The 14885-nt window shown below is 40.3% G+C and overlaps 1 protein-coding gene across 2 annotated transcripts in view; it reads right to left on the reverse strand.

The window, feature by feature from the left end:
- The window catches only part of stard13b (StAR related lipid transfer domain containing 13b), a 31882-nt gene extending 17402 nt beyond the window's left edge, over positions 1-14480 (reverse strand). Inside the window, exon 1 of one of the 2 annotated variants that reach the window (XM_025054860.1) lies at positions 14360-14480. Coding sequence is in view for 1 of the 2 variants with exons in the window: in XM_008309290.3 (XP_008307512.1) it covers positions 9502-9664 (163 nt within the window). In the remaining variant the exon portion in view is untranslated. Of the gene's footprint in view, positions 1-9501; positions 9855-14359 lie in introns of those variants that run through there. The other variant, XM_008309290.3, reaches the window with a different exon arrangement.
- Between the last annotated feature and the right edge of the window lie 405 nt (positions 14481-14885).

A 14885-nucleotide genomic window follows, 5' to 3' on the forward strand; every position in this document is an offset into this window, starting at 1 on the left:
AGTGGGTTTCGCTGTTGAAACCACGCGGAGACCTGTAAACACTCCAACGATGGAAAATCACTTTGAGTCTTTTTTAAAAGTAGACATCATACGTGTTCCAATAACTTGGTGGAGAAGTGGAAAAGTTGATCTAAGTGTAAAGCTGCCTCATCCAGCCACAAATAGCTGTTCTGTGAAGGATTTATAAAGTATCCTCCTGACCCTGGCTGCAAACTGACAGTCAGCTGGATGTGGTTGGTTCCGTGTCACGGCCAGAGGAGAAAAAAATGGGATAAAAATGCTTGTGCTGCATCGCCTCTGAACAAGCCAAGGCCTTGAGTTCAAACTGTTAGCTGTGCAGTGTTTACACCCAACCGGTTGCAGTTTCTCACATTCACTAGCATCTGAGAAAATGTTCTAACAACCACACGCCAATTCCACCGGGTTGCTTGAAAAAAGCCAACACTGTCGAGTGGATATGACCTCCAGAGGACACTTGTCAAAATATGTCCTTGGCCCAAAAACAGAGCTTTGAAAACCTTTCAGAATAAAAGTCTTAAGCAAGTGTGTGTTCATGAAGGGCACTCAATGGTTTCTGTACATGTCAGTTGTTAGTTTCTCATTTTAAAGCAAGTGTTTTTCAACCTTGGGGTCACAATCCCATGTAGGATCACATGGATTTCAAACGGGGTAGCCTGCAATTTCTAGTAACTGATTTTAAAAAAAATCACTGATCTTTTTTTCCATCATTGTAAACACAAGCTCACCTGACTGTACATGTGATGCCACCTAGTGACTGGAGGCTTGTTATCATTCAAGCATTACAGCAGTGGTACACTCATGTCCAGCGTGCCATATTCCATTGGAAGCTCCTCATGCCCTCCCTGGTTTAGAGTATTCTCTGGTGTGGGGTCACAGCAAAATGATGTGTAAAACTGCTTTGGTTTTTTTAACCCCAGGTTTGAAAAGAGTCAGACAACCAACCTGAGGGCTGACAGCCAGGCCCCCACTCTGGTCTTGGTTCCATTTTAGATGTTCAAAACAGTCCCAATACTTTGACCAGGTTCCTTCAAGTGCCTTGTTCCTGTTACTGTATAAATATATCAGTATTTCAGTGGAAATCGATCTTTATATCCAGAACAGAAGAGACATATACCATACTAAATCAACATGCAATGAACACCAGCCATGCTAAACAGTTCCAGACCCTGGATTGTAGCGCCGTTCCCATGCATTTTAAAGTGTTTTGACAGCCATCTTGAAGTCCTTTATGAAAGATTTGCTTTCATTGGTGATAAAAACATTGGCTTTGGCTTTTGTAGATTTGGTCGTCACTTCATCCAAACATGGTTTCACACAAAGAACCGCAGAATATTTCTTCAGCGTGACATTGATCTCTGCAGAGTAATCACGGCGCTGCTTATTATGACAGTTATTATTCCTGGCTGATAACACCCATCGAGGGCATGCAGTAATGACAGCGAGCACTTTGGTTTCTAAGCTTCTGAGGATGTTATATTGTCTCTGATCCTCGACGCAATAATACTTGTTTTAATTAACCAGAGTCCTTTGAGGTAAATGAAAGCATAACACATCTTCTTAGGCAGCAATGAAAACAGTACTAGTTATGATTATATGATGTAATAAGAGCAGGTATTAAAGCTGTGGGCATCCAGCTCAGAGGTAAAGACAGGGACGAGGCTTCTGAACAGAATACTTAGTATGGACATGAAAGAGTTGTATCAAGCCATTTCTAATTCAGAGTTAAATCACACGATAAGAAAAAAGTTTGACGCCAGTAAAAAAACTTGATCGAAAGACAACTTGAGCTTCAGGTATGTTTGATTATTGTGATGGGAAATAAATTATGTCCAGATTTTAACACGTCAGTGACTATGCAGCAATGACTCGCTCCATTCTGTAAATGTGCACGGACACAAAAACATATAGCATATTCTCCAGATTATAAATCACGCTTTTTTTCATGCTTTGGCTGGGTTTGCAACTTATACTATACAGCCACTAGAGGGCACTCTAGGCTTATGTACGTTTGTTTGTTATCGTCACACTGACAGCCGCTAGAGGGCACTGGTGCGACTTATACTCCGGAGCAATTTACAGTCAACACAACACATACTGTATATATGCATACAATACTGTAATCATCAGATGTCGCCACTGGACCTAAACACCACACATCCAACGGTGGAATTTTTTACTCTTTTTTTTTTACTGACTTGGCTTTAGGCTCTCTTCAGATGTTATTTCAGTTTCCTCTCTTTTTATCTCTGCCAGACTGTCTTGTGCAGCTAACTTCACGTCCTCCAGGTGTTTTTCTGTGGTAGTGACATGATTTGATGTCCACACATGTCATGTTTTATGTAAGGTACAGCGGGCTGTGTGTTTTTGCATTTCAGGCTGTTTTCTTCCCTCATTATATGCGACCGTAACTCTTGCTTCCCTTCGTGTGTCTACATTAACACTGTAATTTGGTATTTCAAGAGTGACACATAACACGACTAACGTGGAATAAGAATGAATTACTGACATTGTTTCTAAATCCGGGCTCATAGAGACATGGAGGGTTAGGGTTAGTGGACGGCTGGCAGCCTGTCTTTGTGTAAATCCTGAATAAAATCACTGTAAACTAAGAAATGATGTCAAGTGTGTGACCACAGCTGTGTTAAAAACAGTGAACAGACAAAAAGACACTCCTCTGAAGTCAAATCCCACAGTGCTCCATAAGGGCCCGACTCCCACTCATTCGGACTGAATCCCACTGGGAGCCATGAGCGGCTCCGCCCTCTCTGGAAGTGGCCTCGGAGTCAGATGGTGAAGAAGGGGCCAGTGTCAGAACAAGTGTCCCTACCGTGAGAAAGCCCTTTCAAGACCTTTGAAATAAAAGCAGCGAGACGACCTGATGGACGATGGTCCTAATTAACGACATCAAAGTGAATGGTCTACGACGCTGCCTCGGGAGCCTCATCACACAGACTGTGGAGTGGCGGCAGACATAATCAGTGCCTTTATGTGGACAGTAAAGTGCAGATATGGCTGTGGCTGGAATGGGTTGTTGGCAGAGACTACTGTTGTCTTTATAAAAGACAAGATGAAAATCAAGTATTGGACCAGAGGATGTGAGCAGCAAATACAAAAACAACTATTATAACAAAAACTATTATTCATTGTGAATAAGTGAGAAAATATAATTGTTGTTATATAAACTTATATAGATGTAGATACTGTAGATAGTAGTAAAAACAGTCATAGTAAACAAGAAGTGGATTATATAAAACTAGATCTTCAGACAGACTGACTGTATATACAGTAAGTATAGCTTCAAGGCCAGACACACTGGCCTTTTTTACCTTAACAATCCACAGGAGGGCAGTAAAGACCTAAAAATATGAAAGCGTCATAATCAAGAGAATGTAGCCAGTTGCGTTTTATTTTTAGATTTAGGGGTCAATAAAGGCTTTCCTGATATTTTTCTATATATATATATTTCAGTTATAACGTTTTTTTGGGAATCAAATCAGTGAATGTATTCTCTGATCAGTGAATTTCCATTTGCTCCATTCTATGCAATGTGACAGACAGTGAGAACAGCTCTGTTAATATGTAACTTTATGTTCTTGTAACAGTGCAGCCAAAGTATTTGTGAAATCTGCCCTGAGCAAATGATTAGCTCAGCACGTGGTAGATGTCAGTTCACTCAGGCCGGAAACGGCTCTGATTAAAACATACATGAACCGAGGGCCTTCTGGGAAACAGGAGCCAAGTCTGACATCTGCAGGCAAAAGCTGGGAATCTTTGATTAAACTTCGCTGGTAGTACGTGTGTGTGTGTGTGTGTGTGTGGATTGATACACTAAATTCCCCGACTGTTTCATGAGTTCAAAAAATTGATTTAGTGTTAGGCTTTTTGGGGAAATTACCTGAAATTCAGTTCTGGGGAAAACAAGAGCTTTTAAAAAGCGGAAACGATAAGGCCTTTCTTCTTTTGGCAAATACAGCACATGTTGATTATTTTCTAGTTAAAACCTGAGTACTCAGGAAAAACCTCATTGGCATTTCTAAGGAATATAACTGTTGCCTCACACAGTCATGTTTAGAGTTGTACGTTTTGATAACTGATGTTCAATGGAAAAGGAAGTCACATGACAAATCTAATTTCCCAGGGACACAAATTAAACCTCTACTCCATGAAAAGCAACACTTTCAAACCAACTATTCTAATTATATATTTATAGGTCGTGTCCAGCTTTGAAAACCTATATAAATATTACTCACAAAAGTAGAACGTTTCACATTATCTACTAATATTAATGAGGCAGAATAAAACAATGATATTCTAGGTCTCCAGTCATAGACAGTGGGATATGGGTCACACTTACATTGTCCTGTCACTACTCTTTCACAACCTGTAGAGGCAGCAAACAAAATCGTCATATTGACCCACATCTACAATGAAGAGGCTCATGAATAAAAACTACTCCACATCCATTCATCAGTGCCCTGTTTGGGTGAAGGAGCACTTACACACGTCTCATACACAGGTGATCTAACATGTCACATGCTGCAGCAGAGCTGCCATGAATTATTTAGTACGTCAGTTGAGGGGGCTTGAGTCCAGCTTGATCATTTCTAATGCTGAAGAGTTTTCATCCTGACAGCTTAAATGGGCAGAACAATGAACGTCTCCTCAAAGAGAAGTGTAGGTGAGAGCTGGTGGTCCTAACAGAGGGGACCAGCTCTCCTCTCTGTTCATTATCTAAAGTATCTTAGTGGTATGCACCCTGTTAGCCTAACAAGCCTTTTCATACACTATCATACACGATATTTCATACATGATGGACAGAGAACATCTGAAGTTTGTTGTTGTCACAGACACCAGGGACAGTATCAGGAACTACCCAGCCAGCGTGTCCATGTGGAGTCCACACGTGTGTTTACATGAACTACAGGGGTTCGTACTGGACCTGGGTTTTAAAAAGACAAAGTGATGTGGGTTGCATATGGCTAACGTGTGGGAAATGTGTGTGGGACCCATGTGCAACCAGCAAACAAACCGATGAGCAGCTCACTTTAGAACTACAAAGATCCCTTATGTAAATGTTGCCTGGTACCAGCTCTGTTTATTGGACAAAACACTTAAAAGGTCAGAACACTAAAGAGTGAAGGGTAAATTGTAGAACAGAAAACACATTACAGTGTTAATGCCAGTAAGTTATGAAACAAGACTTGACTCTAACTGAAGAACCACAGAAGCCTGGGCTCTTACAACCGACAGAACAGATTTTATCGTAGGTTTAAAACCCACAACCAGGTCTTCACACATGGTTACATTCCCCAAGTACTAACACCATCAGCATTGAAGTTCTAGTATTTTCCTCTAAATGAGATCTTTTTGAATTTTGCAAAGCTAACATCATTAAATATATATAATTAAGAAGTAATTTTACTTCTTTAAAAACCTTACTTAAGTAAACTCTCAAAAACAGGTCTCAGGTTTTGCTCAGCCACACAGTGAGCATATGTTCTATGACTATGTTTGGATACTGTCAAGTGCCAGCGAATGAACAACTGCATGCTAGCATGAAACATTCAGGCCTTTCAGATATGCCATCCAAATAAAAGCACTGGGTGTGCACACAGCTGCTGCAGTAACGCCTCTCTTTTCAACAGGAAACCTCTACATGCTCAGCCACGGGATGACGATGATCATGAAGATGATGATGATGATGACGATGATGATGATGATGATGATCTAATGTCTTTTTCCAAAGACCCTTGAATGCAACAGGACCATGGTGAAACCGCAGGATATGCAGGAGTCACACAGGACAGGGTGTTTGTTCTGTCTGAATGATAACACTCTTCCAATAAGAACAAAAACCAAACACTGTGTGAGTGGGTGAGTCTTTGGACGCACTGCTGCTTTCAGCTGAAGCCCACAAAGTTCACAGGAGTTACTCATTGCACTGGGAATGTTTTCACAACCTGAACATATTCAGTTATTAAAAAGAGAAGTGCAGACCTGGGAGTGTTAGCTGATATGACTATAGATGGGATCATTATTATTGTCGCAAAAACACCAAAAATAGATGAACATTTTGGTTTGGTGAAGCGCAGATTGGTAATTTCGCAGCCAATTATCTTTGAGAACACATCGGTAATTTCGCAGCCAATTATCTTTGAGCCCAGAAACAGGACAGACCACTAGGAAGGAGATGAAAACATAGACCACAGAATTGGACTTACTGTTAAACTTGGACAAATCTGTGTGAGTACGAATGTTAAACAATTACATATTACACAAATCAAGGTCCAAAGTAACCAGCCATCCTTCATGGTGCTGCTCAACAGACACATTGGTTACAGGTTTTTTTTATCTCACTTATCAGCTCATGTATGAATAAGAAAACTGACCTCAACTGAGCCACGAGAAAACCCTGATTTTTAAACAACTTTACAAAATGTAAAACTGCAATTCAGACTTTACAAACAACTCCTATCAAAAAATGTAAAACTGCAATTCAGACTTTATGTTTGACCGGCTGCATTTTCTGTACTGACTTGGTTCATGGTTGTTCCATCAGGCAACTATAGATTCAGTAAGAATCATTTTGTTCCTGGTAACTGGTGCTCTGTGTATTCCATTCATCTATTCGTTAGCCCCTAAACCCTTTTCAAGTGCACAGGGGAGCCTGAGCCAACAGCAGCAGTCATTGGACAGGGTACATCCTGTACCGTTCGTGGACCCATGGCAGAGCCACGTGTAGATACAGTAAACCAGCTGATCATTAACGAAGGACAGTCAACCCACACATGTAGCAGCGGTGGCTTTGAATTACAGTCGTGTCAGATACAGGTCTGAAGGACCGCCCTGAAATGTAGGGAGTGAAACAATACATCAGTGAGTCTGCCCAACACCATGGCCCCCATTCACTTTCACCTTGCTGTGTCAACAAGCCCCCAGCCAACTGGAATGCAGGGACTGCTGCAACAGTAGATCATTCCTGTGGCACTGACTAATCCTGAACTCAAAATTTAAAAAATATTCAAGATATTTTCACTTAACAAAAGAGGAGAGTGGACAAATAGTGGATAGAATATTCATGGAATGTTTTATTTATGTTTACTTTAGGATTTTTTTCAATACTGATACTAGAACCTCGAATATCTGTTGATCCCAATGCCAATCCAACACTTTCTTTTCTCCTCCAGAATGCTGTGGACTACTGAGATAATAGTGTTTCTGTTTATGGGATGTTGCTTAAAGTTAAGTTGAGCATTAGAAATTGTATCCTTTGCCTTTAACCGATCCATAGACACCCCAGCTGTGCCTGTGGAGTGGAGGGAGAGTTTGCTTCCCTATCATGGGAATCAAACTGGCAAACCTATAATTTTTTTTTTTCATGTTACCACTCGACCAATAGAGACAAAGGCATTTAGAAACTCTATCATTTATCAAGATAATACAAAATCCCTTTGATGTGGTTAAAACGATCAATTTGTTAACACTAAATGTCGTCGATTTTCCAGTCCATTTCACTGTAGTGTAAATAGTCCTACAGTTGAACACTAACTCCTGCTCCGTGTCTTTTTCCGGTCCTTGTCACAGCTGACCTAAATTGTTGGGTTGCTGTCAAAGCAGACATCTGTGATCTGAAAGCACAGGCTCCGTTAGCATGACCACACATGCCTGAGTCTTTAAGTTCCCTCATCTTCTGGAAAACAAAGTGTGTGTATGTGTACAAACACGTGTTATCAATCTGTGTAGCGTTTAACCCACACGTCTTCAGCACAGCGACAGAGCACGACACCGGAGACCCCGAGTCCTCCGACGCTAAGCTTATCACGGCTACAACACATGAAGCAACACGTCACTGAGCGTTCTTCTCCACCAACAACTGTGATGTTATGAAACGCAGCCGACCTTTGATCCAACATTAGGGTTCCCACACCTACTGGTGGGGGCGGGTGGAGATTCTTTATCCTCTCTTTTGTTATGCAGACTCTGACGCTCCCCCGCTCTGTCTCTACGTCCTCACCTCACATGTACAGGTGAAGGCAGTGAGGAGGGTTAGAAGCTGCAGATAGTTTCTATATCAGTGTTGATACAGATATGGTTTGTTGTCAAAAGTATTCATGTAGTCATTTTTGTTTTCCAAAAAATGTGGATATTTTGTCTGGAATTCACCATTTAAATATGTCAAACTATTAAACTTTTTTTGGTCAAGTTGTTTAGCTTTTTATAGACATTTGACATAATTCTGTAAAATTATTATTTTTTATTTCTTTAACTTTTATTTCTCTTTGATTTTTTTAGCACTAACAGGTTTCTAGAAATGGCTAATTTTAAGCTAAACCTAGACATTTTGTTTTCTAACACTATAAATATACACTTGATTCTTTTACTACTAGGCTTTACATGAATATGTTGTTTTGTGTTTCTTAGCTGAATTGAATTTTTGTCCAACAGATGTTTCATGATTTCATTAACGTTAAGCTATTTTCGGCGATTACTTCATGGGTGAATTTTGGGGTGAATTTTGTTGCCTTGTAGAAGCATAAAGCGAAAAAATATAAATGAAAAATTGAAGCAAATATCTGAGAATACTTTTAGAAATAATTTACACCATTAATTCTAACGCTGACGATGATTTCAGCACAAACAGCAGGTGACAGATACGCCTGTAAAAGTGCCAGGCCTCATCATCATTATCTTATTTACACTGAGGGTTTGGCGTGTTCTTACATCAGTGACTCGATTGCTTTTCACCGTAGCAATCGGTGAATTATCTCCAAACACTTCACCAAAGACGATTTGCTGACTGAAGGTCAAGTTTGGGATTATTTGCAGAAACACATCAATGGTGTAGGTTAGTCACGTCAGGACTGTTCGCTGTTGACACACACTTCAATGCTGTAGGTTAGTCCCGTTCAGTTATTAGTCAGGACTGTTCGCTGTTGACACACACACCTGTGCACCTGAACCTTCTCCAGTTATTTATATGTATATAAACACATACACAAACATATATGTATACAGTCCACTATGATTTTGCCAGAATAAAAAACAAAGAATAATATTCAGAGTTAAAATCTGAGATTTAGAATTCTTGTTTTAGGCTAGGCTAGGGCTCAAATGTGTACCTGGACTAATGGGCCATGATATTATTCAATGAATCAGTGGCCATAGTTTACACTCAATTCATTTTTAAAAGCCAGTTATTGTCCCAGGACTACATCTTTAAGATGTCCTGATTAAACATCGTTATTTAACTGTCCACAATTTCCTTTTTCTTCATTCCTTTGTGACGGATGAATAAATATCTATGGTCTGTGGTAAAACATTTTTGGATATCAATCATATTGAGATTGTATTTGCATGACAGATGGCATTTATCAGCCATCATTTTGGTATTTCATGGACCAAATACCTTTAAAAAAAGTGCAGACAGATTTATCTATTTTGGTATAACACTTCAACAACTATACCAAACACATTCCCTACCTCCAGCAATCTTTTTGAGGAGTTGCTGCCTGGCAATGATCCTGCCCAGTCTGTACCCTGAGCGTCTGCGGTGATGGTCCATTCTCAGGTAGATATCCTGAGTCTCTGGGGTCATACTTCCCAGGCACTCACTGCCCGTAGACTCTGGCAGCTCTCGAAACATAACTAAACTAAAAAAAAAAAGGACAAGGTTTCCCTGAAATAAGCTCCTGGACACTAACGCTCTCACACTCTCTAAGCCTAAACAGAAGACTTCACATACAGACGCCAAAGCCCGATGTCAACTGAGAGGGGAAGGCAGAGCACAGCCTAGGGGGAGGAGAACCAACACTTCAGAGCTTTTTCTGCAGACCATGTGACCTAGAGAACAGCCAATCGCCAGGATACTGTCAGCAGTACAGCCCAACTTTCTGGGCTGAATCCAGTGTCTGTGAGAAATCTTGTCTACTTCCCCCTGCTCTGGAGGGAAATATAAATACCAATGGAATGTTTGTTGACTAAGAGAGTCCGGAGAGCAGTGGTGGAAGAAACTTGGCGACAAATTTATGGGTTTTTTTTGTGCTTAAACAACAGCTCTGCTGTTCACAGCTACACTTTATATGGAAACTTTAAGTGTGGGTTCTGCTCATTTAAAAAGAAAACTACAGTAGTGTGGAAAAAAAGACGGCTGGAGTCGGGTTGTGTGGTGGTGGAATGTAAAATTCTGCATCCCAACCCCCAACACACAGGGAGGAAAGTTTTCAGCAGGTTTTCTCCAAGTGTCAGCTCCTCATGGGAGGTTAAAAAAAGACATTTTAGTCACAATATCCGGTGACTGAAAGGCAACAGAAATGGAAAGATGAGACAGCAACAGTAGAAGCTGAGGAATCATCTGTTTAGATCTGAGAAGATGAGAGGATTTAAACACTACACTAAGATACAGTATACTCTCTAAAATACACTCTGAAATTTCAATGACGAGGATAAATAATAAGCCTGTTCACCTTGGAGTAATGCAAGTGGATGAAGTATAACTAGGCTTCTGTAGTTAACTTGATGATCAGCGGCTGGTGAGATATAACTACAGGAAGTTCAGTTTACGTCACCATCTCCCATAAAGTCACAAAGAAAGTCTTGTTCCATCATTCCGGTGCGTAACGTTAAAAAGAAATTTGCACAGGAACTAGTTGGCAAGTGCAGTGGACAAATATGTCGACATGTGGCGCTATAAGAGGAAGACATTTACATTTGCCTTTGTTTACATCTGCATCAAGGCTTCTTAGAAGGTTGCGTCATGCTTTATTGTTTTCTTTTCTCTTAATGGGATTTAAATTTACAAAACTGACCTAATGTTTCATTGAACAAAACACCATTTTACAGTCTTACAGTCATACTGAGGTACTTTCCAAACCACTGGAGAACCTCTGATTCTTTCTCCCTTGTGTCTCTTTACAACAATAGTGTGCTACCACATACAGTAGCTACATCCATGTTTAATTTATGTAGCTACAGTAGCTACGTCCATGTTTAATTTAGGGTCTATGAGCTTAACTAGGCCTCAGGTCTGTTACTGTCCAGGTGCTGTATTTACCCATTCAACCTCTGCGGATTAAAGTGCTGTCATATTGCCGTTTTCTGAGAAAATTGGTTGACCGATGCTAAGAAGTATAATTTGAACAGACCATTAAGTTAGTTATAGAATGATCTGGATGACTTGTCAGAACCCTGATTCTTGATTCAGCCAGTTTACAGCATGGAAAAACAGCCCATTCACACCAACAGTGAAGCCCACATTCAGAGCCACAGACTCAGCCGGTGCCAGGGCCTCAGCCCATGTTCCTGTGACGGATGTTTAACCTCATCATGCAGGACTTCCTGTGTGCTATACTGTACGGTGCATTTATAAAAGGTACGGCGCCACACGTGTGCTGTGAAGCAAGTGGGCGAGTCACCAAGTCACACACACAGGCCATGTCTGTTCCTCTACCTGTCTGTCATTATCTACTCTGGTCCTGAGCTCACAAAGACCACGATTCAGCGGCAAACGCCAGGAGCTGTGGCAGGACCAACAACCTGCGGGGGCTTTAACGGTCCTCGGCGTTCACACTCTCAGACTGAGCTATTTTGATCTAAGTCCAGTTGCTTTTTTTAAGGTGACACTACACTATGACCACATTCCGATGACTTCACTGGGCGTTGACTCATTTCTGACACATGAACAAACACCTGTGTCCATTCACGGTGGTGAAAACGTCGCTGACGGAGTCAGGCTGAAGAATGAGTGGCAGCCTGTTGGCAGGAAAGTGATCTGCGTGAAGCGCCTGAGTCTGCACTCTCTTCGTCTAGACGAGCAGAAACATCACGGGTTAAGTTGCGGAATTACTCTGCAGTGTAACAGGAGAGCCAATGAGATTAATGTCGCATTTGTTTATGTCAGCCCTCAAATATCTCTGCTGGGGGGTGAGTGTGTGTGGGGAGAAGCTTCAGGATGTCATGAAGTCATGGCTGCAGCAGTGTGTCCTCCGTCAGGGGGTTGTCAGAGTCTCAGCGACTCCAGCCCTCATCATACAGGCCTCAACACGCCTGTGTCTGAGCACGGATTCAACAGTGCGGCACAGTGAATCCAGGATAACCAGTCACACACACACACACACACACACACACACACACACACACACAAGCTTAGATTGTAAATGAGGTGTACAATTTAATTTAAAATCCTCTAGTTAAATGTTTAATTTAAATATAAAGTTCTTTTTCAATTTACAGTATATTTACATTTTGGTGCCATACTACTCTCCTATATATTTATAATGATACATGCACTGAGCCTAAAATATCTATGATTAACACCTTATACTAATGGGCAAATATTAAACTGCCCTCTTTAATATATATTTTCATCCAATAAGCTTTTTTTTAAGCTGTTTTTTTTTTTTTTTTTGGCCAGTGCTGTGTAGTGGTCTGATTCACCAGCAACCATGTGGAACCTACAGTGGGCAGCCCTGCCTCCACTGCTGCTGCTGTGGCAAACTTTCCTGTGGTCAGAACTTCAGAATAGCAGACCAAACTACCACCTCATTTGACGTAAGCCACCACATGTTTAAACTCTGAGCTCAGGTCTGGAAATAAATAGATTTTATTACAGAAACCAGGGCCAGATGAGCTCCTATTCAGGTAACATTAAGAGTCTGACTAGTCCCACAGAAGCACCGCTACATAAATACTTCAGGCATGTCTAAAGTCTGGCTTCGGCATCAGTCTAAACAGATTATATCTGAAACAGAAATGATCAATTATAAATGATACCAAAAAAAGTCCATTCTAAAGGTAGAGATGTTTAAAAGGTGGATTATAGTTAAACACGTATCTGTTTTGTTATATAAAGCACGGATTATTATTATATATTATAATAATATATTATTTGGTTTTAATTATTATTATTACTGTGACTTAATATTTATGCTTTATTATTTTCTAAGTTATTATTTTTTGCTATGTTTCCTATACTTTTTTTTACCAATTTTTGCACAATTATTAATTTATTCTGACCATTTTATTATTATTATTATTTCTTTTTACATATTTATTGACTTCCTTTAGTTTATAGTTTGTTTCTATAGGGTTAAATTTCACTGGAAATATTTTACCTCAAAATGCAATTATTATCAGTCAGTATTCATTTCTGTGCTGTTTTCTGTCGCTGTGCCACGTGTTGAGCAGTTTCTAACAAATAAAACACAGTCAACGGTGACCAGCAGTCTGGAAACACAGCAGTAGAGGGAGATGTGATGTCACGACTGTCCCGCTTAATGAAGAACCCGCTGCGGTGGCTTCACTTCACCTAGTGGTGGAATAGGGTTACTGCAAGAAATGAGTCAACTACTCAATTCCTTCTAATGAGCTGATTGATGAAACTGCACGCCGCTGAGCCCCATGTTAAGACACTTGCTCGTCGTATTTAGTTCTATGAATTATATGAAGGGTTAAATTGATTATTTCCTCTGGTGGGAGGGCTGCTGTAATAATAGCAGGTCACACTGGGAAAACCTTTGTATGGACAGTAGATCTGCTGTCCAGTGGAAGGCGTCATGCATGTGGTTCGTGTGGAACTCGAACCCAGGACCTTCGGCGTGTAAGGCAGATGTGTAAGCAGGCGTGATAACCGCTACACGATGGAATCACTCCGTAAACTTGCTCATCAGAGCCACCCTGTGGTGTAACCACGCACGTGTTCTTTTCAAATGTCTTTCAGAAGTTGCGAAGTTTATACAGAAAAGTTACCAATTTAAATGGCCAGGACTTTATCCTGATAAAGACAATTCCTACAATATTTAAAAACTGTGGCTATATTTGTAGTTTTGTTGTTTTTATGTATGTAATTATCTGAATCTTTAATTTTACGCAATTTTAAGTTAATTAGTTTTTCTAAGTGTTTGACATGAAAAGTGAGTTAATTCAAAACAATTTTAGTTAAATAAGTAACAATTCCACGACTGGTTTAAAGCCTTAAATAAAGGGTGAGGTCTCCCCTGTGTGATGTTGCAACCCTCTTTTTCAAAGTTAGATATAAAGATGTTTTATTGCAACTGACATTAAGGAGGAAAAAGGAGGAAAAACTGCCAACTGCTACTCCTACTGAGTGGACAAATCAAACATATCCCTAGATTTTAATCTAAAAATGAAAATAAAATATCAAAGTCATGGTTTATCGTTAATTTCCAATCCAATCTGCTGCACCTTTTCATATACCATGCTGCACAAAACACTGTCACTTCAGCAACATAACACAGTTTTCTGTAAGTGTGATGGCCAACAGTGACTTTCACCGTGCCCTCCTGTGGCCGGGCTGCGGTGCTCTTGCAGCGGGTTAACTGACCTGCCAGTCTTCGCTCCCTGACGTTCCTCCAGAGAAAATCCCAGGCTTTGGACGTGGAGCTCCGCAGCTGCTGGCTCAAACAGCGGCGTAACTTCAGTCTGGCCGAACTTCTCCTAGATGTCATCATCACAACTTCGCCTCACGAACATAATCACACAAAAAACAATTCTCCGCGTTCAAACAGCAAAAAGAAAAAAAAAAAAAATCTCATGGGCAGCTCCGGCTGGGAAGCTGGGTTTCCACTGACTTCAGCATATTTGTAGTTTTGTTGTTTTTATGTATGTAATTATCTGAATCTTTAATTTTACGCAATTTTAAGTTAATTAGTTTTTCTAAGTGTTTGACATGAAAAGTGAGTTAATTCAAAACAATTTTAGTTAAATAAGTAACAATTCCACGACTGGTTTAAAGCCTTAAATAAAGGGTGAGGTCTCCCCTGTGTGATGTTGCAACCCTCTTTTTCAAAGTTAGATATAAAGATGTTTTATTGCAACTGACATTAATGAGGAAAAAGGAGGAAAAACTG

The sequence above is a fragment of the Cynoglossus semilaevis genome, chromosome 4 (assembly GCF_000523025.1).
Source record: "Cynoglossus semilaevis isolate Cse_v1.0 chromosome 4, Cse_v1.0, whole genome shotgun sequence".
NCBI lineage: Eukaryota > Metazoa > Chordata > Actinopteri > Pleuronectiformes > Cynoglossidae > Cynoglossus > Cynoglossus semilaevis.